The 23,381-nt window shown below is 42.1% G+C and overlaps 6 protein-coding genes across 8 annotated transcripts; 4 read left to right on the top strand and 2 right to left on the bottom strand.

Moving 5' to 3' along the window:
• The first annotated feature begins 170 nt into the window (after window positions 1-170).
• LOC124204428 (GTP-binding protein 4-like) lies at window positions 171-2,633 on the top strand. Its single transcript, XM_046601483.1, has 2 exons — window positions 171-363; window positions 430-2,633. The coding sequence occupies exons 1-2, from the start codon at window positions 313-315 to the stop codon at window positions 2,278-2,280; spliced, it is 1,902 nt and encodes a 633-aa protein (XP_046457439.1). The 5' UTR covers window positions 171-312; the 3' UTR covers window positions 2,281-2,633.
• LOC124204431 (zinc finger protein 271-like) lies at window positions 2,556-4,140 on the bottom strand. The gene is made up of 4 exons (XM_046601486.1): window positions 3,979-4,140; window positions 3,640-3,910; window positions 3,306-3,456; window positions 2,556-3,208 (listed from the first exon to the last, which is right to left on the bottom strand). Exons 1-4 carry the CDS (start codon window positions 4,062-4,064, stop codon window positions 3,063-3,065), a joined length of 654 nt encoding a protein of 217 aa, XP_046457442.1. The 5' UTR covers window positions 4,065-4,140; the 3' UTR covers window positions 2,556-3,062.
• Window positions 4,141-6,462: 2,322 nt separating this feature from the next.
• Window positions 6,463-12,906, top strand: LOC124204430 (glucose-6-phosphatase catalytic subunit 1-like). Its single transcript, XM_046601485.1, has 6 exons — window positions 6,463-6,633; window positions 6,708-6,872; window positions 6,938-7,147; window positions 7,219-7,620; window positions 7,687-7,898; window positions 12,580-12,906. The coding sequence occupies exons 1-6, from the start codon at window positions 6,569-6,571 to the stop codon at window positions 12,603-12,605; spliced, it is 1,080 nt and encodes a 359-aa protein (XP_046457441.1). The 5' UTR covers window positions 6,463-6,568; the 3' UTR covers window positions 12,606-12,906.
• On the top strand, window positions 10,710-12,906 carry LOC124204429 (glucose-6-phosphatase catalytic subunit 1-like). The gene is made up of 5 exons (XM_046601484.1): window positions 10,710-11,317; window positions 11,392-11,556; window positions 11,619-11,828; window positions 11,900-12,301; window positions 12,368-12,906. Exons 1-5 carry the CDS (start codon window positions 11,253-11,255, stop codon window positions 12,603-12,605), a joined length of 1,080 nt encoding a protein of 359 aa, XP_046457440.1. The 5' UTR covers window positions 10,710-11,252; the 3' UTR covers window positions 12,606-12,906.
• A 66-nt stretch (window positions 12,907-12,972) lies between these two features.
• On the top strand, window positions 12,973-22,037 carry LOC124204427. 3 transcript variants are annotated; one of them, XM_046601481.1, is made up of 6 exons: window positions 12,973-13,112; window positions 18,152-18,377; window positions 18,446-18,538; window positions 18,613-19,044; window positions 19,109-19,477; window positions 19,538-22,037. In XM_046601481.1, the coding sequence occupies exons 2-6, from the start codon at window positions 18,291-18,293 to the stop codon at window positions 21,815-21,817; spliced, it is 3,261 nt and encodes a 1,086-aa protein (XP_046457437.1). In that variant the 5' UTR covers window positions 12,973-13,112; window positions 18,152-18,290; the 3' UTR covers window positions 21,818-22,037. The 3 variants fall into 3 exon arrangements, with proteins under 3 accessions (XP_046457437.1, XP_046457436.1, XP_046457438.1); XM_046601480.1 differs by lacking the exon at window positions 12,973-13,112 and having other exon boundaries at window positions 17,484-18,377; XM_046601482.1 differs by lacking the exon at window positions 12,973-13,112 and having other exon boundaries at window positions 18,333-18,377; window positions 18,596-19,044.
• On the bottom strand, window positions 21,967-22,813 carry LOC124204433 (adhesive plaque matrix protein-like). The gene is made up of 3 exons (XM_046601487.1): window positions 22,734-22,813; window positions 22,487-22,600; window positions 21,967-22,422 (listed from the first exon to the last, which is right to left on the bottom strand). The coding sequence occupies exons 1-3, from the start codon at window positions 22,743-22,745 to the stop codon at window positions 22,120-22,122; spliced, it is 429 nt and encodes a 142-aa protein (XP_046457443.1). The 5' UTR covers window positions 22,746-22,813; the 3' UTR covers window positions 21,967-22,119.
• Window positions 22,814-23,381: the final 568 nt, after the last annotated feature.

Below are 23,381 nucleotides of genomic sequence, written 5' to 3'. Positions count from 1 at the left end.
AACGGTAAATACATTTATCCTTATTTTTGTTTTTCTTAATCTTTGAATACATGAATAGTAAGTTTGATGCAAAAGAATAGTAAAAAATTTAAAAAACTCGATTCAAATTCTATGCAGATTATGTTGATAGATGCCGCTAGTGATGCAAAGAGTAAGAGAATAAAAGTCTACCACTAGATGTCCGATTTTCTTGTGTCTTCTTTCTTTTCGTTGCACGTGTGAGCAGTGGGCTGCGCCATTGCTGAATATTTCAGAGAATTTCTCTGAAAAACGTGTAATTTTCAATAGTGCGACACTCTTACCATCAACAAAATGACGTCGCAATACAATTTCAAAAAGATTGTCATCGTTCCGACGGCGAAGGTAAATTAAACGCAGATATTTCATTACTTGTTGGATGGGCCAGCTAACGTTTCGCTAACTTCACAGGATTTTATCGACATCGTCTTGTCGAAAACTCAACGAAAGACGCCAACTGTAGTCCACAAGCAGTACAAGATTTCTCGTATCCGTCAATTCTACATGCGCAAAGTCAAGTTTTCCCAGCAGACCTTTCATGACAAATTGTCCACCATTCTGACCGATTTCCCCAAGCTGGACGATATTCATCCCTTCTATGCTGATTTGATGAATGTTCTCTACGACAAGGATCATTACAAATTAGCTCTTGGTCAGATCAACATTGCCCTGCATTTGATTGACAATGTCTCCAAAGATTATGTCCGTCTTCTCAAGTACGGTGACTCCCTGTACCGCTGCAAGCAGCTCAAGAAGGCAGCCTTGGGTCGCATGGCCACCATCATGAAGAGGCAAGCGCAGAGTCTTCAATATCTGGAGCAGGTCAGGCAGCATCTCTCCCGTCTGCCTTCCATTGACCCAAATACCCGGACACTGCTTATCTGTGGATTCCCCAATGTCGGCAAATCCAGCTTCATCAACAAGATCACTAGGGCAGATGTTGAAGTCCAGCCTTACGCTTTCACGACCAAGTCGCTCTTTGTCGGGCATACTGATCATCGCTACCTGCGTTGGCAGGTGGTGGACACCCCAGGAATTTTGGATCACCCTCTTGAAGATCGTAACACCATTGAAATGCAGGCCATTGCTGCCTTGGCCCATCTGAGAGCTGCTATCCTCTACGTCATGGACATTTCAGAGCAATGTGGTCACACCATCGAACAGCAAGTGGCACTCTTTGAGAGCATCAAGCCTCTCTTTGCCAACAAGCCATTGCTCGTGGTGCTGAACAAGACAGATGTCATCCGTCTGGAGGAGCTGAATCCTGAACAAAAGGCCTTGATTCAAGGTTTCATTAATGACGACATCCCCGTTATGGAAATGTCGACATTCAGCGAAGAAGGAGTGATGAATGTCAAAACGGAAGCCTGCGAACGTTTGCTGTCCCACAGAATCGAGGTGAAGATCAAGAGCAAGAAGGTGGAAGGCATTCTCAACCGACTGCACGTGGCTCTGCCTAAACCTCGCGACGGATGCACACGTCCGGCCTTCGTGCCCGAGAAGGTGATTGAAAAACGTCTGGAGAAGGGACCCAAGATCAAGAAGAAGACGGAACGCGATCTCGAGGTTGAGCTGGAAGATGATTACTCGCTGGATTTGAAAAAGAATTACGACCTTCCGGCCGACTTCAAATACGACGTCATTCCTGAATTCTGGGAAGGCAAGAACATCGCCGACTACATCGACCCTGACATCATGGCCAAGCTGGAGGAGCTGGAGCGCGAGGAAGAGCTGCGGGTTGAATCCGGAGTCTACGAAAAGGAGGAAGAAGAGATGGACGATGAAGAGAAGGAGATCCACCGGTTAGCTGGCAAGATTCGCGAGAAGAAGGCCATCATCGCCATCGAGGGTCGCATCGGTCGCAGCGGAGGTGCCCCCGTGATGCCTCGCGCTGGACGCAAGCGCGAGCGTTCCGTCAGCCGTCTGCGCTCCGAGTTCGAGGAACTCGGCGTCGACATGAGCAACAAGAGTGGCGCTCACTTCTCTCGCACTAAATCGCGCTCGGCCAGCCGTCCGCCCATCAAGAAGGCCCGCGCCGATTCTGCCGGACGCGTCAGCTCGTCGTCTCGCGTCACTCCGCGCGACCAGTCGGGCATCCGCAACGTTGAGCTCAAGGCCAAGGCCAAGAAGATGGGTCACAAAGCTCAGGGCAAGATGAATCAATTCGGTAAGGCTGGTGAAGCCGATCGACACATTGCAGTCAAGATGCCCAGACATCTTTACTCCGGCAAGCGCGGCATTGGTAAAACCGATCGCCGTTAAAAGACAGAGAAATTGTAAGAATTAAAAACAACATCCGAAACGATTACGAAGAAGAGGAATCCAACGAGACTGATGCCCCGGCTCCTGGAGTTTGTTGGAGAGGCCAAGGTTGAATATGACGTCTTATCACATCAAAAGTCCCTGATTGCCTGCTGAGTTCATCAATTCTCAAAAAAAGGTCCTGTGCTTTTTTGTTTTAAATGTGCCACTTCCAGCCCTCTCTCGGTTCATGTGTACTCTTTAATTGTTGTGTTTTTCTTTTCAGCGTGTTTTGTTTATTAATTCGACCGCTGTGGAAAATATTTCAATGAAAGAAAAATAGTACACCGTGTTGGCGTCAGTCTCGATAAAAAGTTTTGAATTTCAATAATTTATTGAGTATTTTACATAAGTTTTTTTTTAAATAACGAAAAGGAAAAACTTGGTGATCCGACGCGCTCTGGGGTCTTGTTTATTTGAAAATGGGCACCAAGCCAAAAAGATTGAAACTTTTGTAAACAACTTGTTGCCTTGGGTTAGAATCGCGCACTCTGTGACGCAAACAAAAGAGAGAGAGAGAGAGACCTGCGTAACCTTCCCTTACATTTTTGCACATATCGCCAAATAAGGGCCAAGTAAACAACAACAACAACATCAAAACAAGTCGAATGGGGTCTCTGACGCTTGGATTTTTTGTTTTGTTTTTGATTTAGTTGTTTGTTTGTCTCACAATTGGGGTGAAAGGCCGGAACTTTTTCTTTCAAGTTGTTGCAGCTTTCTTTTTTTAATCTTTTAAAGAAATTTTAACTGTAGACTTGCGGTTGAGTCGCTTGAGTGGCTACGCGTCGACGGCCCGGATGAGTTCCGGCGTGTCTTCGTTGATGCGTCAACAAGTTGGATGATTGGCTAAAGGTTTTACCGCATTGTATGCATCGGTAAGGCTTTTCACCTGTCGGATAATTAAAGATTACACCAATTTTTTGTCAAGTCATCGCGGTGAATTAAATGAATAAGGAAGATGGGCGAAAAATAATTTTTGTAAGAACCTGTGTGAACGAAGATGTGTTTTTTGAGATCAGAATTTTGATAGAATTTCTTGGAACAGAAATGGCAGCTGAAGGGGCGGACTCCGGAATGAATTAGGCGATGCGTCGCCAGCGTGCTGGAGCGCCGGAATTGTTTGCCGCATTGAGTGCACTAAATTCAAACAAATCAAAATTATTCTAGTCAGTCGTAGCTCATTAATCTAATTGACAAATAGATTTTTTTTTTTGGCTATCAAGTCAAGGCCGTTTGACAGACGGAACGAACAGATTTGGCTTCTAGTTTCATCAAATGGCCGGAAACTGGTTTTACTGTGTTGCTATCTTATATACTCACCGACCAATTTTTACTTCCGGGAGGCACGGCTGTGATGTTTTTATCCTTGAAAGTTGCAATCAATCGGCTCGGCTGTCTAGACTGAACCAGTAACGTCAGTGGGTTACGTGCTGGTGTTTGGGGCACCGCCGATCCTGTGCGCTGAGAATCCAACGTCGGACTAGACGACACTTGTTCCGGTCGCTTCTTCACCGATGGGTCATCATCAGCCGGACTCGGTTTGACGGAAGACGTTGGTGCGGAGGCGATGAATGCGTGATGCCAATATTTCCTTTTTTTGTTATTTTGAACAGGAATTAATTATCGGAGAAAATGGTTTCAAACAAATTTTAGGTATACCAATGGAGGATGCTCATTTGACTGGAGAAACACCTGAAACCACAAATCAAACAGCCGTAACTGGGTAAAGGTTTGATGACTAGCATTTTATTTCAGAGAGCAAACAAGACCGGAAGGTTGACCCGGACGCTAATGACTGGCAAAGATTCTGTGCGGGCGAACCATATTCGACCTGTGAAGATCTATACCTTCCGGGATCCTGAGCATGCTACTGGATGGTTTTCTTCCAGCTCTTTTATTATTCGTGCACTGCGCAGCGGTATTAAAAGAAAAGGAAGGAGCACACACACAAAAGTCTCTGATGCTTTTAACGTCTCTCAAGAGTCGGATTATAACCTGGCGGATGGCGGAGGAAAGAGCAGACCGCAATCAACGCATCCGTTGGCTGCCGTCTCTCTACCGTTTAAGAATTGACAGTCTGTCACGAGAAACAATTAGGATTAAGATTAAGCGCAGCAGTTTCAATTACCGGAAGGTACCCTCCCCTGCGGTTGGAGATCACCCAGCACAGTCCACATAGTTCATAATCCCTTCGTTAGAAATGCATGGACCTCATCGTGATTATCATTTGGGGGGAGCTGGTGACTGTATGTTCGTCCTATCAAAAATTCAGGACTAACATGTTTAAACGCAAACATAAATTAGATCTGGGGAAAACGACCTTCGTCTTTATCGGAGGTATCAAATTGGGCGGTTGATATATCTCGTCACATAACCCGAGCAGTTTATTATTGCTGTTTAGTACTATATAATCTTATTGGTACAACGTCCCATATTGCATATATATGCATGCATGGTCGATATCTTTTGTCGGTATTCGATTTCTAGATTTCTTACAGACTCAATAACAAACTTGTTTGTCTCGAGATGTTTTTCTCCCCTTCTATTTCGAACATTTATTTTTATTTTTATAGTTTTTTTTTGTTTTTTGTTTGGAGGATTTTGAAACCAACGGGATAGACCCGTTTTGATATAAGGTAGCGTGCAGACACGCTTTGAGTTACTAAGGCTGTGCTATACGGTCAAAGGCCATGAGCCTCTCGATTCTGTTCCATTTTAAATTTGTTATTCTGCGTGTGTGTGTGTTAATCTATAATAGGACTCGATCCTATTCCTTTTTCGTTTGTTTGTTTGCGCTCTGTTCAGGGCCAACTGGGCGATAAAGAATTCGTTCAACTATTTTGTTATTCAGCGCCAATTTTGAAAAAAGAAAAAAACAATGTCCAAATTTCAAATCGCGAAATGATTGGGAATATCCCGACGAGAAAAATAACCAAAAAGTTGAAAGAACCTTGACTGTTTCATATATGGCGCCCACAGGGGAGACCCGAACTCGCAAACTTTGCGTAAACAAACCCATAAACATCAGTCTAATAAAAGCCAGTTTTCCTACATTTTCCTTTAGATATTTTTCTGTGCTTCCTTTTATAGCAATGCGCGATTGGACAGGATCGTCCAGTCAACCTAGAAATTTTGAAACAAACAAACAACAACTGATGACGTTGGCCGGTGGTGGGGTAGGGCAAATGGCACCCACAATTCGAAGGTGATGGTCACCGAAACAAAGTCCCAGCGGCCGCCATGTCCTGTGTATAACAAACCGCGCACAGGTGATAGCCACGTGAACAACTGGTGGGCTACACAGCACACGGTCACGGGAGAAATCTCCTCTACACCTACTAACAAACGAGGTGAAGGGATTGTGTGTTTCCCCCCTCCAACTATCCTTATCAAATCAAATTGTTTACGCACTTTTATTCAATGACTTAACTCAAAGTCCGGTTTCATAACGGTACGTTCAATATTGATTCATTGTTTCCACAAACAACACAGGCCAAAGTTTAAGACTAAACCAAATTTGTTATTCGGAATAATTTGATTTGATTGAACAGATTTTTGTGGGTAGGTTTTGATGGGACGATGGGTAAATCATTTTATTTTAATGGTTCGGTGAGTCCTGACGCGAATTCATTGGCCTCGGCCAATTGGAAATGGGCGTCTGTTTTTGAACAGTGTGGCGCGAAAGCGATTATGAGAAGGAAAGAGAGTTCAATGAAATCTAATACGCCAAAATCCGTGATGGTTGCTGATGCCTTCCGCGAAACAAGTAGCTATCATCCGAGTTGAGTGAAAAACAAGCGTGATGTTCACGTGAACGAATCATCGCTCCCGCATTCGCCAGCGGAGAGCCGCCGGACTTGAAACCGCTACACACCAGAAAAAATGAGATTAGCAACGAATCGGCATCGGATGGAGAGAAAAACAAGTCAATAACAAGTGGGGAAAACAACAACAACAACCGGTGGCGGGAGTTGGGTGGACGTTTGGTGGGTGGGTGGGGGACGGGTCAACAAGTGGGCCAGAGCCCTTTATTCTCCGGTCCGTCGGTCGGTCTGTGTGGATGCCGTAACGACTTTCACGGCCGTTGGTGGGCATGACACTTACACGCCTCTCCATTTCGTGTATAAAAAGAGCGCGCGCAGAACATCCAACTTCAAACACGATCCCGCAGTTGATCAACCAACAGCTCCCCTATTAAAACAACCAATCACCAAATCACCGGCTAAACGCGCTCCCGCTAAAATCCAGCATGGCTTCTGAACTTCAATCCATCTACAGCTACGGCGTCGATCTGATTAGTATTCTCCAATCCTCGTAAGTTTCATCTTTTCGAAATTGATTAACAGCGCGGGATTGGCAGCTAAAATGATTTTTTTTGCTCGGCTAAGGTTTCCCGATGGAGAAAGCTTCTTCATGGACGTTTCCAAAGTCTTTGATCCCAAGTACGTCTTCACCGTCTATTTCCCTATCATCTTCGCTCTCCAGTGGGCCATCGGCGTCAAATTATTGGGCACCATCATCGTCGTCGAGTGGCTTAATCAAGTCTTGAAATGGTAAACGAATAACTTCACTATAACTTTATTCTTGGACATTTCTAATTGATGATTCAATATAACAGGTTGATGCACGGTGATCGTCCTTACTGGTGGGTTCACGAGATGGAAGTCACTTACAACTCGACGACGCTCCTGCCCGAAATCTTCCAGTACCGATCCACTTGCGAGACTGGCCCGGGAATGCCATCGGGACATTCGATGGCAATGTCCGCTGCCTGGTACGTCGTCGTCCAGTCATTCATCGACCGTGTCGTCAAACCGTCCAAAATGAGGTAAGAGAATCCTGATTCCCAACCAAGAATGAGCTGATTGTTACAACAATTTGATTGATAACAATTTGCAGCGCTTCATTGAAACAACAATCGACGCAACTTTTATGGGGCGCATTCGTCGTCATCCAGACCCTCATTGTCATGTCGAGGATGTACATTTCCGCCCACTTTCCCCACCAGTGCGCACTGGGTCTCTTTTTGGGTGTTTCCATCGCCCATCAAATCTACGGCTCGTCAAAGTGGCTGAACCTTAAGCGCAGCCAATGGCTTCTAGTCGCCTCAATTATTTTGGCCAGCGCCGTCGGGACCTACTCGTTCCTGTTGCTGACGGGAAGGAACCCGGCCTGGTCCATCAGTCAAGCCTACAAGTGGTGTGCCAAACGGGAATACATTCACGTTGACACCACTCCATTCTACAGTCTCACCCGCTACAGCGGAGCCGCTTTCGGTCTTGGACTAGGCTTAACATCAAAGTAATTTCAAATTTTTTAATCTCCCGCTCGTTTGAAACAGTTACTTATCGGTTTGATTTCCAACAGATTCTTTACCCAGACAGAGAGAACGAGCTTTACCCGAGTCCAAATAATTGTCACCATGATTTTGGGTCTTGCCCTTGGATATGGAGCTGAACTTGCTCACGTCGCTATCCCGAAAACAAACGAGTCGGTGTTTTACACGCTCGAGTTCCTGTTGAACGTCGCCTTCCCGTACAGCGCAATCGCATTGGCACCTTACGCCGTGATGAGATCTGGTTCAGAAAAAGTGAAATCATTGTAAGTAGGACAGGAAATGAAGAGAAGCTTTGAGAAAGAAGCTCATACCTCACACGCGCAATATTAGTCGGCGTGTGCAATCGACCGCGTGATTTGTTTAAAATAATTGAATGACTGTCTTGGACAATCAATTACTTGTTTAGTCTGATGCTCCCACTTTGTACAGCCATTCCGACAAATTTAGGATGAAGCTGGCTTGTGTCTTCCTATAATTTTGTGAATAGTATCTTTTATAACAAATTGGTTTATTGCGAGGCGAAGAATCTTTCTTGTGTGACAGATTGGTGATATTTATATATGGCTGTAATGTGTAACTGTGTATGCGATCAATTATCTTGTTGTTGAAGCGCCAAAAATAGGTCATTTTACTAAATTCAAATGTATACTATCTTCGTAATATCGAATGTTGAATACGTGAATTTTACAAATAAAGATTTTCAAATTAATTTCTATTCGTTTTCTTGATTTTTGTTATAACTATAAATAATGAAGGACCTGCAAACGTTGTCTTTTGTCGGCTTCTTTTTTTTACTTGCGGTAAAAAATCTATAAATGCTTACGACATTAAACGAAGACATCATGTTTTTGATCAATCAGTAACAAATGGATGAACACGTCTTAAACACGTGACAGAGTAGCGTGGGCGAGTGTTGCAAAATTGATTTCGTGACTCAGTCTTGCGCAACATCCACTAGAACGACATCTCATTTGAATAAACCTTCTTATTCCATCTCGGCTTCTAAAAGGGTCATGGAGGGTCTTATTATGGCGGTTTTGGTCTAAAAATAATTTTCTGTGGGTTAGTGCTAATTTTTTTCTTGACTTGTAGAGGGGCTCAGTGTAACTTAATGAGATGAACTATTATTAAATAATCCTGATCCGTTCAGCGGATGTCGAGCGGAAACAACCACTTTTATCCATTTATGTTTATCGTTTTTGAGCGGTTTGGATTTAAGGGGAGGGAGGTCGATTTTAAATTTATATCGATATCTTAAGAAGCTAATTAGAAGATTGAGTTTCGTCTGCTTTCCATGTGTTTACAGGTTTCGAAAAGAGGCTGTTTGAAATTTCAAAGAAAACAGAACAATCACGTTGTCTTTTTGGGAAACGGTCGAAAAATATTAGGGAAACTAAGTTAAAATTATAAAAATGTGGTCGTCGTGTGAACGCTGGTGTCATGGCTCTCCATGCTCTCCACTTCAATCTGTTTGGCAGGTAATTAAAACTAATAATACAAATGGAATGATTATGGGAGATAAATTAGAAGAGTTAAACCTGTTCCAAATTGGTGAAATGTTGATTCCTGAAATTCTGAGTCCTGACTAGCATTTATCATATGTGCCCCCTGTCAATGCATGGCAGTTTGTTTGCATTATGTAACCTTTTCCTTTGTGTAGATTTGAGGCCTGAGCCAGCCATCATAACCACAAGATATGCAAAGTTTTGCATGTGCTGCTATTCAACCTGTCATCAGCAACATTCTCATCGATTGGGTAATGATTTTCAATTCTTCCATTTACTAAAAATTTGGGTTTACCTACTGTCTCGTTTCAACTTGTCCTTACTTGTTGTTTCTGCAAATATTTTTCATAAGCCATTTTTTATTTTTGATTAAGATAAACAGCATCCTGTTTGAGTGATGATCCTACCGGTATCGGAAGTCGGATCGAGTCACAGATCTCTTCGATTCCCTTTTCTTTAAATGTCCTCCTGTACACCCATGTGAGTGTGAGTGTATTCATGAGGACCCCCTTTTTCCTATCCCGCCTGGTGGATTCCATCGGATTCGGATGGATGGATCACTTGTGGATACCTGGACGTATTTCCAAGGCTTTAAGGTAGGATAACTGTTTCTCTATTTTTACTATTTTGGGGCTTATTAGAAAGCGTGAAATAGTACGGGATACGATTATTCCTAAGCTTGCCGGTTGACTGGCACTTGCTGTTTTTTTTTACTCAGTTAGGGTCATTAAATAACTCATTTTCGACTGCAGATGAGGCCCGATTTTTTACCTTACAACTTTGGCCGAATTTGTCTGTGGGGAAACAATCAAATTCGAAAAATATTTGAACTTTGAACACTTTAAGCAAAACTAGAAAATTTTCTGACTATAAGAGGGACCTGCCTCCACACCGGCAACTCCTCGTTGAGACAAAACCCCCACAAATAAAACCTAATAGCATTTAAATTCCGTTACGTAAATCTGCCCGCAAACTGGCGTTGTGTCACTACAGCAAATGAAAGCAACTAGATAATAGTTTTTAATGTTTCATTTATAATTCCACGGTTATCGCTATTGATTTAGGGTGTTCTATTTTAGAATGTAATTGAGTTCAAGTTGATATAAGAACATTTAAACATAACATTTATTTTCAGATTTAGTAACAGGAACTTTCGACGGCCCATCATTTCGTTCCTGATAGTTTTACACGATTCGGTGCCGATATTATTATCCACAATTCTCGGAAAAAGTGTTCGGATGTGAACAACAAAATTGCGACAGATGTGTCACAAGAAATCCTGAATGTCGGGAAAATCACTAGCACGGACCGGCCTAACCTGTGTGCAGGTGATGGCCACGTGAACAGCGCGTTGCGGGATTCACGTCCTAAATTAAAAGCATCAAAGGGAGAAAATGTCGGCGAAAGGTAAAAAAACAAAATAAGGTGTTTACCGCTTCGTTCGTACCGTAGTCCAAAATCTACACCTTCGCCCATAACAAGTCAACAGGTACAGAGTTCGCCAGTTGATTTGAAAATTTGGACACAAACAAAAAATCAGCATTTATCCCGATCTTAATTTCAAAGCGTCTATGTGGGTCGCATTAGAGATAGTTTATTTTCTTGGAGAATGAAAAAGGCGGGAAAAAATGACGTCACATGTTATGCAGGAATAAATGCGCAGCTCATTGAAATTCAATGCCTGTTGCTGTTTGTGAGGCTGACGTCACGAAATGTTTTTCTAGACCATAAAAGAAATTTTAATGTGAAAGTTAAGTAGCAAAAAGAAAAAAAGGTTCTATGGACCGAATGGCCAAGGTATAGACGAAAAAGGATGCGTCAGGCGTTGTAACTATGCGATTCTAAATAGGGAGGAAAAAAAAAAACCAGGGTTCGGGAGAGACAAACAAGTCAACAACGAGTAAACAACAACAGCTCCGGGGCAGCTATTAACGAGTCAACAAGTGGGCTCGGCCGTCTCTGTCCGCATTCGCCGTCGTGTATAAAAGCGGATAAAATCATACCGGACTCCAATTCGAATTTGAGAGCTGCTCAGTCAACATCTTCTCTTAACAGAAAAATCTCAGCTTGAATAAGCTTTTTATTATACTATGGCTTCCGAACTGCAGCCAATGTACAGCTATGGCATCGACGTCATCAGTATTCTCCAATCATCGTAAGCAAAATTAATTTTTGTAAAATTTTGAGTCAGCATGTAATTGACCTTTTTGCTTTTTTTATTGGATCAAGGTTTCCCGATGGAGAAAGCTTCTTTATGGACGTTTCCAAAGTCTTTGATCCAAAATACGTCTTCACCATCTACTTCCCCATCATTTTCGCTCTTCAATGGGCCATCGGTATCAAATTATTAGGCACCATCATCGTCGTCGAGTGGCTTAACCAAGTCTTGAAATGGTAAGTCAACCTCTACCTTACACATCGAATACGGTTATTTATTTTATGTTTTAATTCAACAGGTTGATGCACGGTGACCGTCCTTACTGGTGGGTTCACGAGATGGAAGTCACTTACAACTCGACGACGCTCCTGCCCGAAATCTTCCAGTACCGATCCACTTGCGAGACTGGCCCGGGAATGCCATCGGGACATTCGATGGCAATGTCCGCTGCCTGGTACGTCGTCGTCCAGTCATTCATCGACCGTGTCGTCAAACCGTCCAAAATGAGGTAAGAGAATCCTGATTCCCAACCAAGAATGAGCTGATTGTTACAACAATTTGATTGATAACAATTTGCAGCGCTTCATTGAAACAACAATCGACGCAACTTTTATGGGGCGCATTCGTCGTCATCCAGACCCTCATCGTCATGTCGAGGATGTACATTGCCGCCCACTTTCCCCACCAGTGCGCACTGGGTCTCTTTTTGGGTGTCTCTATCGCCCATCAAATCTACGGCTCATCAAAGTTGCTGAACCTTAAGCGCAGCCAATGGCTTCTAGTCGCCTCAATTATTTTGGCCAGCGCCGTCGGGACCTACTCGTTCCTGTTGCTGACGGGAAGGAACCCGGCCTGGTCCATCAGTCAAGCCTACAAGTGGTGTGCCAAACGGGAATACATTCACGTTGACACCACTCCATTCTACAGTCTCACCCGCTACAGCGGAGCCGCTTTCGGTCTTGGACTAGGCTTAACATCAAAGTAATTTTAAATTTTTAAATCTCCCGCTTGTTTGAAACAGTTACTTATCGGTTTGATTTCCAACAGATTCTTTACCCAGACAGAGAGAACGAGCTTCACCCGAGTCCAAATAATTGTCACCATGATTTTGGGTCTTGCCCTCGGATACGGAGCTGAACTTGCTCACGTCGCTATCCCGAAAACAAACGAGTCGGTGTTTTACACGCTCGAGTTCCTGTTGAACGTCGCCTTCCCGTACAGCGCAATCGCATTGGCACCTTACGCCGTGATGAGATCTGGAGTTGGTAAAGCCAAGTGTTTGTAAGGCAGCCGATTATTTCCTGACCGAAAGTAATGGGATTGAGATAACATTCCTGACACACCGCTGACAGTATTGATTCGTTTACCCACTTACATCCATGTTTGAATCACCCACTCATATTTCTCAAATTTGTACGCTACCAAGTTTATCGTTTATTTGTGTAAATACTTTGTACCTCATTCTTTCAATTGTTGTACTTTCGCAAAGATTTAGTAGGATAGTGACTGAGTCTCAATCCTAGATTAAAATTTGTTTTCCCACATGCGTGTGCCTTGCCAATAAAAAAAGATAATTTGATTGCCAATTTCGTTCCACGAGCCAGAAAACCGCTTTAGCTTTTTCATTGTTTTTGTGGTTTGAATTTAGAGAGGGAAGAGATTTTTGGTAGTCGTCTGTCGTAGTCATCGTTAGTGTCGTCTGCTTTTGTTTTGATTAGAAAATGTGACGGATGGACGTTAGTTTAAAAGATCAAAACCAAAACGGAATGATCACATCCAAACACAGCTGAAGGTATATTTCAATCTGAAATAATTAACTGTATTGCTAAGAATATTTTAAATGTTGAAAGTCAATCTGGCAAGCAATTGTGTTGATTTGCCAAAAAAACATCTTGATAATCACAACTTTTGATTACAACATTTTCCATTTTCTTTTTGCATTTATCAATTAAAGTTCAAAAATTTTTGAATTTGAAAATCATTTAATAATCAAAGTTGTGAAACTGACATAAGTTGTTTGTCAGCAAATCATTCCACTGTTCTTGCAAGAAAATCACTAGTTTGCGTGGGAAACAATCACGTTGATATTTAAACTTGAAATTTTCACATTTCCTTGCACATTTTCTAGACATAGTAGGTCAGTGACTGAGTCTCAATTCTAGATTATTAAAATTTGTATTCACTGTGCCTTGCCAGTAAAAAGATAATTTGTGTTGGGAATTTATTGCATCCCAACAGTGATCGACATTATTGCTACTGTTAATTCTGTGTAATTTGTAGGGACCTCAACAGAGGGCCCCGATTTTACCCTCTCTTCCCATTCAATCTATTGTTCCCTACCCTACTCAACCCTAAACCAACTATTGAAATACCAAAATGCTGTATTATACGGCAGTGTGAAATATAAGGACGAACTAGCAACAACAAAGGTGTCATCTCTTATCTCAATCTTGGAAGTTGAACGGTCGACACCGCCAACAAGAGTTCCATTTCCAACATGGTCCTTCGAACCGGAGTTTTCTCCAACCAGTGTTAAGTTAGTTTCGCTCTATCACACTCAAATCTTTCTCTCGTTATCTCCTTTTGCTTAATCATTGCCGCCATTTATCAAAGAAAATTGTGTTTAATTATGGCAGGTCAGTCATTTATTAGAATCTTTTTCTCTCTCTCTGAGTTTAACTTGTTCTCAGGGGTCTAGTAAGCAAATAGATCCCTCTAAACAGTAAATTATTTTTCTTCTCTCTCTTGAATTAAAGCTAAAATATTTCCTCAAAGTTTCTTAAAATTAAAATAGGATTCCTAAATCATTTTTGAAGGGGGATTTCTTTTTTTGTCACGTAAATTATCATCGCCTAAGTTGATTATTCTCTCTTCCCTTTCAACAAATTTTTTTTTTTTGGGGGGATATTGCTTTCCAATATCTAAGATTGGGCAAACTTGGGAACTTCCCTACCTCTTTAACGTGTTCACCTCGTGTGAGCCTTAGGTTAAATTCCCTCTCTATCTCTTGATACGCCTCCCGGCATTGTAAAAACGAATCTCAGCTGATTGGGTTCACTGCCCGTTCTTTAAAAATGGGATAACGCGGGAATCTCTTTCCTTTCAAGAATTTTTTTTTGGGGGGGCTTGCTTCCCTACCTCTTAGATTGGGAAAACGCGGGAACTTCTCTAACCCTTCAATGAGTTCGCCTCGTGTGAGCCCCAGGGTGAAAAGACTTAAATAAATTATCGCTCTCTTTGCTATGGCCTTAGACCATTTCCCGAAAACAAATCTCTCTCATTTTTTGAATTAATTTGCATTGTTTGTTATTCAATCATTTGGGTAAATCTCTCTCTGTCTCAGAAGGCACAACGATCTCTCTAAATACGACAGAAAAATATTCTCTTTTTTGGGGGGCTAGGCCGGTTTCCCCTTTAAACTGGAAAAAACGCGGGAAAATTCTCTACCCTTTCAACGCGTTCGCCTCGTGTGCGCCTTAGGGTGATTAAAACTTGAATTTTTTTTCTCTCTCTCTATTTACAAAGGCCTTCCGCCATTTCGAAACAAATCTCGCGCTCTTACGCTCTCGCATTTTTTGTTTGCTTAAAGGGAAATCTTTCTCTTTTTCTGAGAAGGCACAAAGCGCCCTCTGAGCACAAAATTGGGAATTAGAAACCGCCGTCTTGCGGCAAAAACTCTTTAAATTCTCTTTCCTAAAAAATTGTTATTATGCCGTTTGTGGGATTGTAAGGAGCTAGAAAATTACCCTAGCTCCAAAATCATTCAGTTTTTGCAGATATCTTCACATAAAGGAATTCAAAGAAAGTGGAAAAGACAGCAGAATTTAATTCGGCACCACGAATCTCCGAAGACCGAGCAGAACAACAAACAAAAAGGCTAATCAACTTAATCAAAACATTAATTTAAACTAATTATCTTCTTTTCGTACTCTCAGCAGCTCCTTAGGAGCCACCTCCAACTCACAATGGCTCCAAATTACGCAAGAACTTTAATTAAAAAGCATATCACCCGTATCATTAACCTCGTCGAAACGTACAAATCAACAGAAATGACGTTGGAAGCGTTTATCGAAGTCGAAAAATTAGAAAAAAAGCTAGATGGATTCTACAAAACTTATGAGATATTCTCAAAAAGGGTCCAGGCTGAAATGTACAAAGAAGGCGAAGACCAAGAAGAGATCAATGCAGACATCGACACCATGTACCAAACAATGGACGATGTTATTGTCGCCAAAATTCACATCTTAAAGAAAAAACGAAGAGAATGGTTAGACAAACTCGAAAAGGAAGCAGATGACGAAGAATGGGAGAAGGACAGAGAAAGAATGCTCCAAATTCTCCAACACCAGGCAGCAACCCAAGCACAACTCAATCGGGACATAATCAGTCAGGTGATCGCAGCCATCTCAACAGCCTATTCAGTGCCCGTCGCTCCAGGAGATGTCAACTTATCACCAACAGCTTCTCAGGAGCCAGCTTCTCAAACAAATCCAGTAATAGAGTCAATTCTCAAAACCCTCTCAACATCTCAATTTGCAGCAGTATTAGTGCCAAACCCAACTCCACTAGAAGTGTCGTCGCTTACGACAACAAGCTGTAGTTTTCAAAACACCCCTTCATACCAGTCAAAAGAAAATATCCAGACGGAAGAAAAAGAGACTGGAACGGCCAGTCTCCCTCACCCACCGAAAAAAGGAGACTCACTCTCGGATTCTCCGGATGGGCCAGACGGATATCCCGACAAAAAAAGGTTTGAAAGGAACGAAATAAAAGAAAATAATTCCTTTGTTTCAAAGTTAGAAAACTCAGCAAAACTGGATGGAGCAGAAAAAATCACATCATCGAACGCGAAAAGTTGCTACAGCGACCAAAACGTCAAATCAGCCCAGTCAAAAGAAGTCCCGATGGAAAAGGAGCCTGGAACAGCCAGTCTCCAACAACGACCAAAAAAAGGGCTATCAATCTCAGATATTCCGGTCAAATCCAGTGGAAACAAAGACGAAAAAAGGTTTGAAGACGAGCTGAAAGCAACTAACCTCAAATTTGCAAACTTAGATGGTGTAGATGCAATGGAGTCCAAAAATCTCTTGAGCTCCTCTAGCAACGAAAAAACTGCTTGCACACTCAATATTCAAGAAGCTCCAGCTACTCCGGCAGAAGCTCCTCGTCCTCTCATTATTCTAGAAGCTCCAGCTACTCCGGCAGAAGCTCCTGGTACTCTCAATCTTCAAAAAGCTCCAGCCAATCCGGCAGAAGCTCCTCACTCTCTTAGTCATCAAGAAACTCCTACTTATCAAGCAGAAGTTCCTGACACATTCAATTGTCTAAAAACTAAAGATTCAATTATTAGGATTCCGCCAGCCGGCTCCAAAGAAAAGGATATTCCTACCTTTCTTTTTTTCCCCTCGGGAAGGCCAGCTGCATCGCTGGAAACACTTAACTCTTTTCCGAGTCAACTTAAACAAACCAACTTCTCTTCTTCTGGAAATTTATCATCGTCGCCAGAAATCCAGGAAGCTTCGAAAGAAAATCCTCAAGAAGCCGCTGCATTTGTCAATTCAACAAACGTAGAAAGCAACCAAGAAATCATTCCGAAGTTCAGATCGCCGTGCAGTCAAGCAGCAATTCTTCCGGAATTGGCCAATCAACAAAACTCAATGAAACGGAAGCGCTTGGAGCCAGTAAAACCAGCTCCTAAACGCATCTCAAGGTTACCAAGTATAGAAGAACATCTCATCAACCAGTTGCTGTTCTCTTATTCGTTAACCCAGGTACCAAACAAAATCGTTTCACATCTACTAAAAAATATTCTTGTGTTAAAGGACATTGAAGAAGATTCCAACACACACCAATCGGTATGGGATCCTGGTGGCAAACTTCCAAAGAGTCAGCCAACTCTCAATCGGAATCAAATGGAATGGACAATTAACTGAATCCGTAGCCAGTCAACGAAACAGCTCCTCTTAATCCAGGCCATCCTTCTTCAACCGCATTCTCAGATCTCTAATCCAACGGATATCAAGTCGATCAGGATGTCGAGCCAATTGAACGGGCTCTACTGGGGAGTGTGTTGGGAATTTATTGCATCCCAACAGTGATCGACATTATTGCTACTGTTAATTCTGTGTAATTTGTAGGGACCTCAACAGAGGGCCCCGATTTTACCCTCTCTTCCCATTCAATCTATTGTTCCCTACCCTACTCAACCCTAAACCAACTATTGAAATACCAAAATGCTGTATTATACGGCAGTGTGAAATATAAGGACGAACTAGCAACAACAAAGGTGTCATCTCTTATCTCAATCTTGGAAGTTGAACGGTCGACACCGCCAACAAGAGTTCCATTTCCAACAATTTGATTGTCAAGTTCAGCCATATAGCGAAAAAGACCTTGGGGAAACATAGGCCTTTCTTTCCTTCTTATCTCTAAACAGTAACCTTGGAATCTTGGATTGGTAATTCCGGACGCACACGTCTGCTCGAAAAAAACTAAAAAGATTTTCCTTCCGCGGCACAAACATAGATCCTACACCGTATTATTGTTTCAATGCTGATAACACAATCGTACGATATGAAGGCGGGTGACCGGTGACGTCACGAACTTCCGCCCGTAGATAAGCACCAGCTTAAATCGAAAAGATTATTTCGTATAGTGTTTCGTCCTTTCAATTCGATATCATTGCAAGTGTATAGTGTCAGAATGCAACCCATAATGAAAAACAAAATTTCGGTTAACATGTGCTACGTACCGTGAAATTGTGTTCCTTTGCTCAAAACCATTAACCATGCCTTTCGCAAATATCACCAAAAAACCTTCTTTGTCATTTAGTGATCTGATTTCGCTAGACCAGCTGTTTTCCCGACCACCACTGGACAGGTCACCTGAGTCCCGTTTTCTGGAAGAGTTCGATCATGTCGAATTATTTAGCAAAGGGGCTTTCGGTCACGTCTATGTGGCTGAAAAGAAGATGGAGAAGAAGAAATTCGCCGTCAAATGTATTAAACTTAGTGCCAACGATGAAGAGATGGCACAATTCAGCACCAGAGAAGTCGAAGTAATAAACTTAGATCAAAATTCATTCCACAATTCAATTACATCCTTTAAAATGTGTTTTCTAAATAGGTGCTGTCCGGATTAAAACATCGTAATATCGTATTTTACTACAATGCCTGGTGGGAGAATAATCCTCCGCCGGAATGGGAAGATGCAGCAGAGGTAGGGATACATGAATATATTAAAAAGTTCCCAGTATAATATGAATTTACTTTCTAGCTACTATTTGTGTTTAGGGATACGCAGATGAGGACTTCTCTGCTGATTCGGACGACGCTTCTAGTTTCGATTCCAGACGGATTAAAGAAGCGGAAGATCGCTACGGAAATGCAAGCGTTACACCATCTCGGTCAAGAGAACCGAAAGAACAGCAATCTGTATCGCACTTAAAAAGAAGTGTGAGCAGAACTAGTGGAATGTTCTCGTCGGAGCCGACTGATCAGCAGAGTTCCCGTCAGCGAAGTTCATTATTCCGTTTGGTGTCGATGGCTGCCGAGCAACTGGTGCCAAAGAAAACAAGTCGCAGCTACATTTACCTGTACATCCAGATGGAATTGTGTCGGGAAGAGAATCTAGCCAAGTGGTTGAAGACCCGGAAGCCCGTCGAATTAAACGTTCACCAGATGTACCGTGAAATTCTATCAGCCGTCAAGTATCTACATAGTCTGGTAATTCTATCCATTATGTAATAATTTTATAATAACTAACGCCCATTTTTAAAATTCTATACAGGAATTAGTTCACCGCGATCTAAAGCCAAGTAACATTTTCTTTAATTTCGACTGGTCGATCAAAGTTGGAGATTTTGGATTGAGCAAAAGGATAACAGCGGGTGAAAGTTCGCCGACGACAAGCAGTGAAGGGAGACAATGGGATGGATTTGATCGATTGAATCAAACGCTCTACATCGGCACAAAACCTTACATGGCCCCGGAGCAGGAATCATCCAATACGTACAATCACAAAGTGGACGTCTATGCCTTGGCCATCATCCTCTTCGAACTGCTAATGGGTCCGTTCAAAACCGATTCTGAACGCATAGATTTAATTTCCAGATTAAAGTCCTTCCAGCTTCCACCTAAATTGCAGGATGCCAACATAGTAAGAATGAACCTTTTAAAATGTAATCAAATTTACATTCACGATTTAAATTTCCCTTAGAAACAACTGCTACTGAAAATGCTGTCCGTTGATCCCAACAAACGGCCGGAAGTCAAAGACATCCTTTCCGAGCACTTCCCAAAAGAGGTCAAGCAACTCAACCCTCGTCCAGTTAAGCGCCAGAACTCACGTCCGTTGGTTCATACACCCATCAGGCACGCCAGTGATGTATTCCAATCGAAATTGCTCATGCTTTTCTTGATTCGTGGCATTCGCAAGGGATACCAATTCGAACTGGGAACTCAAATGTCTGAATTGGGTGGCATATTTGACGATTTGATTTTCAAGTACCAAGTCGACACTTCCAAGGATAACAAACCAAAGTGGCGATACCGGTTTGTACAGGCCAAGTATAAACAAGACGAGACATTCAAAATTACCGGAATTCAACTGCTCAACGGCAATTTAGGCGATTTCTGTCTGGCGAAATATTTTCGATCGTTCATGGAGATCAAGAGAACGGGAGAAGACATTAAGGACTGCATTATTTGTACCAACGTTGGCTTAGACGTCAACAGTTTAATTAAGGATGGACTTGGATTGGCGCCCGTCAACCCTCCCGAAGATATTTTGACTTTCGAAAATTTCTCCAGAGGTAAAAAACCTGCTTGCTACAAATTGAAAATTACGGAGCACTTGCGACAGAAAGTGACGGTCAGTGATTACTGGTCGGATATTTATTTGCTGGCCGACAAGTTACGTGAACACGGTAAATTTAACAAAGTAATTCCGCTGAATCAAGACGTTTTCAAGCGTTATCACGTCGCTTTAGTCAACGAACGAGTCGTCGATTTGAACACGAAGAAATTTCACGAAGATTTTTTAGATTCCGTGAATTTATCAGCCGGAGCGACGCAACTGCGCCAAATTATCTGCAACTTCAAGGGCGGTGAGGCGGACTTGAAAAATTGGAAATTCAAACTGAGCAGTAAGTTTGGCGGAATAACCACCGCCGCCACCCGAGTTGATTTACTACCCCAAAGAGTGACATACCAAGACATTGATGAATTCTTCGATAAACTTCTATTTGCTGTTGACACGCCCAACGTAGTGAAATTGGATCAAATTCTTATCAAAGAGGTGGGCCAACATTTCAAGTTACTTGGCCTTCACATGCTTCAATCGGTGTGGAACTTAACCTACAAAAAGTTTCTTTCCTCCGAAGATGGAATGAAGATACTAGAAGATACCGAACAAACTATGGTCTCAATCAATTTAACAACACTTTCTGTCGATTACCAGGAGCACCTCCGCAAAGCTTACTGCCAACACGAATTAAAGGACAATCAAATGATTAATGAACTAAAACAATTCTTGTGCCGTACTAAGAAAAACAATCTGCGCTTCTTGGGTGTCAGTTCAACTTCGCCCGGAAGTACGGCAGTCAAAGTGTTTTCGGTACTGGAGACTCTGAGAGATTTCAAGCAACAAGACAGTTATTTGGTCGTCTCTTCTAATCGTATGAACGATGTGAATCAAATGGAGCAATGGAAAAAGACGCTGGAGTTGAAACCGTCTAAACTGTTGATCATCGTTTGCGAGAGTGGCGATAGTTTCGTTTATCGCCAAATTCTCCAAGGCACAGCTGTGAAGAAGAAAGTGATTATCATTAGTAGAAGCCATCAAGTTACTCCACCGTCAACAGATATTTGGAAAGAAATTCAGGATCGTCCATGGCAGAAGCTCGAATGCATTCAGATTAATTTCAAGAAAATAAACCACGAAGGATTACGCGATACTTTAAGAGGTTTGTTGTCGGAGCCTCACAACAGAAACACTGCAGTCGTTTTCATCCAAGGAATAATTCAAGATGACGTTTCCAGCTTGAAAAAGCTTGCACCAGAAAACTATGAGCTCGTGTACAATCGAACTGAAAATAATCAAGAAAATACCAAAGGTTTTGCTGCGATTGTCGTTAACCGTAGCCTGGATTTTGAGAGAATCCTGCCATCGGGAATGTTGTACGATCCAAAGATGATAGCCGGCATTGAATTGTCTTTCAACGAATCCTCGCTCTTTCTCTATTCCGTCTACCATTGTGCGGATGCAGCAAATAAAGAACTCGGTTTGGAATCGAACGCATCCAAGAAGGTGGTTTGCTCTAGTCCACCAGTTGCTGTCAATCCAGTGGCCAATCATCCAGAAAAAGAAATCGAGTGTAAACGTATATACTGGCCGGAAGGGGACGAAATCCGACATGGGACTGATGTCCACATCAGCAACTGGGAACGTCTCCAATCACCAGATGGAAAACAATCCTACATCCGGTTTTCTATTTGAAATTGTTGATTGAAGTATAAAGAAACAACAACATCTTGGAATATGTTGTTTTATGAGAGCTTTAAAGGAGTCTTATGCTTCCTACAGACTTATAAATGTAAGAATAACTTCCATGAGCTATTTTTTTAAATTTTATTGTTTGACTAATCTGCTTGGTGAACACCAGTTTCTTGTTCATGACAAATCAATGTGCAAAATATAATCTCGTAATTCAGTTTCATCTCGAATATTCCTAAACTAATAACAAAAACCAGATCATTTATATCTAGAGCAAAGGGCGGAAACTTTCAAGATTGATCCGATCAAGGTTTGTAAGGTTTAATTGGAGTTGCAGGTTTGTATGCCGGCGGTGGTGGTGGGCCCGGTTGGTAGGCGGGTTTCGGTTTGCTGTAATTCTCTGGATACTTGGCCTGTCCTTCGTATTTGACGTTGGCGACGTATCCGTTATCATCGGCCTTGTAAGTGACGATCTGAGTTCGGCCATCGGGCAAGGAAACACGGTAAGATCCGGTTACAGCTTTCGTGTCTGCCGTCTCCTGATGGGCGTAGTTGTTGTAGCTAGGGCCGTCGCTGACAGCGTAGCCGAAACTGTACGGCATCAGCGGCTGATTTGAATTTGAATAATTATTTTCATTGCAGGTAAAAGGTCTGATTGAACTGATTTGTTACCTCATAACTTTGAGTGGGGTATGGTTTCGGGGGAGCAGGTGAGTAACCGGGTGGTTTAGGTAACTGCGGCTGAGCGAAAGCTCCAACACCGACCAATACAAGAACGATGGCGAACTAAATTAAATTATCCGAAAAATAATTGTGATTCACTTTTATTATTTAGGCACATTTTAGGTTGAAATTATTAGAAAAAATTCAGTTATGTAAGTTAAACGGACATTTAACTTGGATGCTGTATTGAATTTACCTGGTAATGCATGTTGTTGTTTAGAAGGGAATAGAACTGGTGAAACTGATACTTTGTTAACCATTCACAACTGCCTTATATATCTATCCGCCCGCGTATATAGTTTGTACTACAGGTGAGGAGATGAGAGCGGCCCAGACATTTCCGGGCGGGACTTCCGAGGCTGAATGATTTTGTGGTGGAAAGTTTTTCATTTTCTTTCTCCTCGTGTATTTGCTTTCTCATCGCCAAATTACCCGATAAAAGCCTACCGTCTTCTTTTAAAGCGTTCCGTTCTACAATTTTATCTTTATTGATATATGCTTATACAGTGTGTTATGATACTTTTCTCTCTGAATTTTTTCGTTGTTCTCTCAACGACTTTCCCTTTTAATTGGCTCTCGTTGACCCTCCTTTAATAGCTCTATTTCGATTAATAGAATTGCGCAGTACACGTCAAAAAATGTTAAAACCGCAACAGAATTGGAGCGCAATTAAATTGCAGACGACAGATGTTCTGAGATAAATTGCAATCTGCCATTTTCTTCCTTATTGATGTTATCGACAATTATTGTAAAGAAATATTGGGCCCTATTGATTCCTATTGCGAGTAAAGTTTTACGACATGTCGTATGGGCCCTAATTTTAGTTCTCTGCATTTCGCGAATG

Source organism: Daphnia pulex, chromosome 10 (assembly GCF_021134715.1).
Source record: "Daphnia pulex isolate KAP4 chromosome 10, ASM2113471v1".
Classification (NCBI taxonomy): Eukaryota; Metazoa; Arthropoda; class Branchiopoda; order Diplostraca; family Daphniidae; genus Daphnia; species Daphnia pulex.
Note: the sequence above shows the minus strand (reverse complement) of the source record. Positions and strands in the feature narration are given on the sequence as shown.

Bases quoted from the DNA above. Each gene is read 5' to 3' on its own strand.
- LOC124204428 (XM_046601483.1), top strand. From the start codon at position 313: ATGACGTCGCAATACAATTTCAAAAAGATTGTCATCGTTCCGACGGCG. The intron at 364-429 runs GTAAATTAAACG...CTAACTTCACAG, and splicing joins TCATCGTTCCGACGGCGAAG to GATTTTATCGACATCGTCTT.
- LOC124204431 (XM_046601486.1), bottom strand. From the start codon at position 4,064: ATGCTAGTCATCAAACCTTTACCCAGTTACGGCTGTTTGATTTGTGGT. The intron at 3,457-3,639 runs GTGAGTATATAA...GTTTGAATTTAG, and splicing joins CCGGAAGTAAAAATTGGTCG to TGCACTCAATGCGGCAAACA. The intron at 3,209-3,305 runs GTTCTTACAAAA...ATTATCCGACAG, and splicing joins ACACATCTTCGTTCACACAG to GTGAAAAGCCTTACCGATGC.
- LOC124204430 (XM_046601485.1), top strand. From the start codon at position 6,569: ATGGCTTCTGAACTTCAATCCATCTACAGCTACGGCGTCGATCTGATT. The intron at 7,148-7,218 runs GTAAGAGAATCC...AACAATTTGCAG, and splicing joins GTCAAACCGTCCAAAATGAG to CGCTTCATTGAAACAACAAT. The intron at 7,621-7,686 runs GTAATTTCAAAT...GATTTCCAACAG, and splicing joins GGACTAGGCTTAACATCAAA to ATTCTTTACCCAGACAGAGA.
- LOC124204429 (XM_046601484.1), top strand. From the start codon at position 11,253: ATGGCTTCCGAACTGCAGCCAATGTACAGCTATGGCATCGACGTCATC. The intron at 11,557-11,618 runs GTAAGTCAACCT...TTAATTCAACAG, and splicing joins CTTAACCAAGTCTTGAAATG to GTTGATGCACGGTGACCGTC. The intron at 11,829-11,899 runs GTAAGAGAATCC...AACAATTTGCAG, and splicing joins GTCAAACCGTCCAAAATGAG to CGCTTCATTGAAACAACAAT.
- LOC124204427 (XM_046601480.1), top strand. From the start codon at position 18,108: ATGCCTTTCGCAAATATCACCAAAAAACCTTCTTTGTCATTTAGTGAT. The intron at 18,539-18,612 runs GTAGGGATACAT...ATTTGTGTTTAG, and splicing joins AATGGGAAGATGCAGCAGAG to GGATACGCAGATGAGGACTT. The intron at 19,478-19,537 runs GTAAGAATGAAC...AATTTCCCTTAG, and splicing joins AATTGCAGGATGCCAACATA to AAACAACTGCTACTGAAAAT.
- LOC124204433 (XM_046601487.1), bottom strand. The intron at 22,423-22,486 runs GTAACAAATCAG...AATTCAAATCAG, and splicing joins ACCCCACTCAAAGTTATGAG to CCGCTGATGCCGTACAGTTT.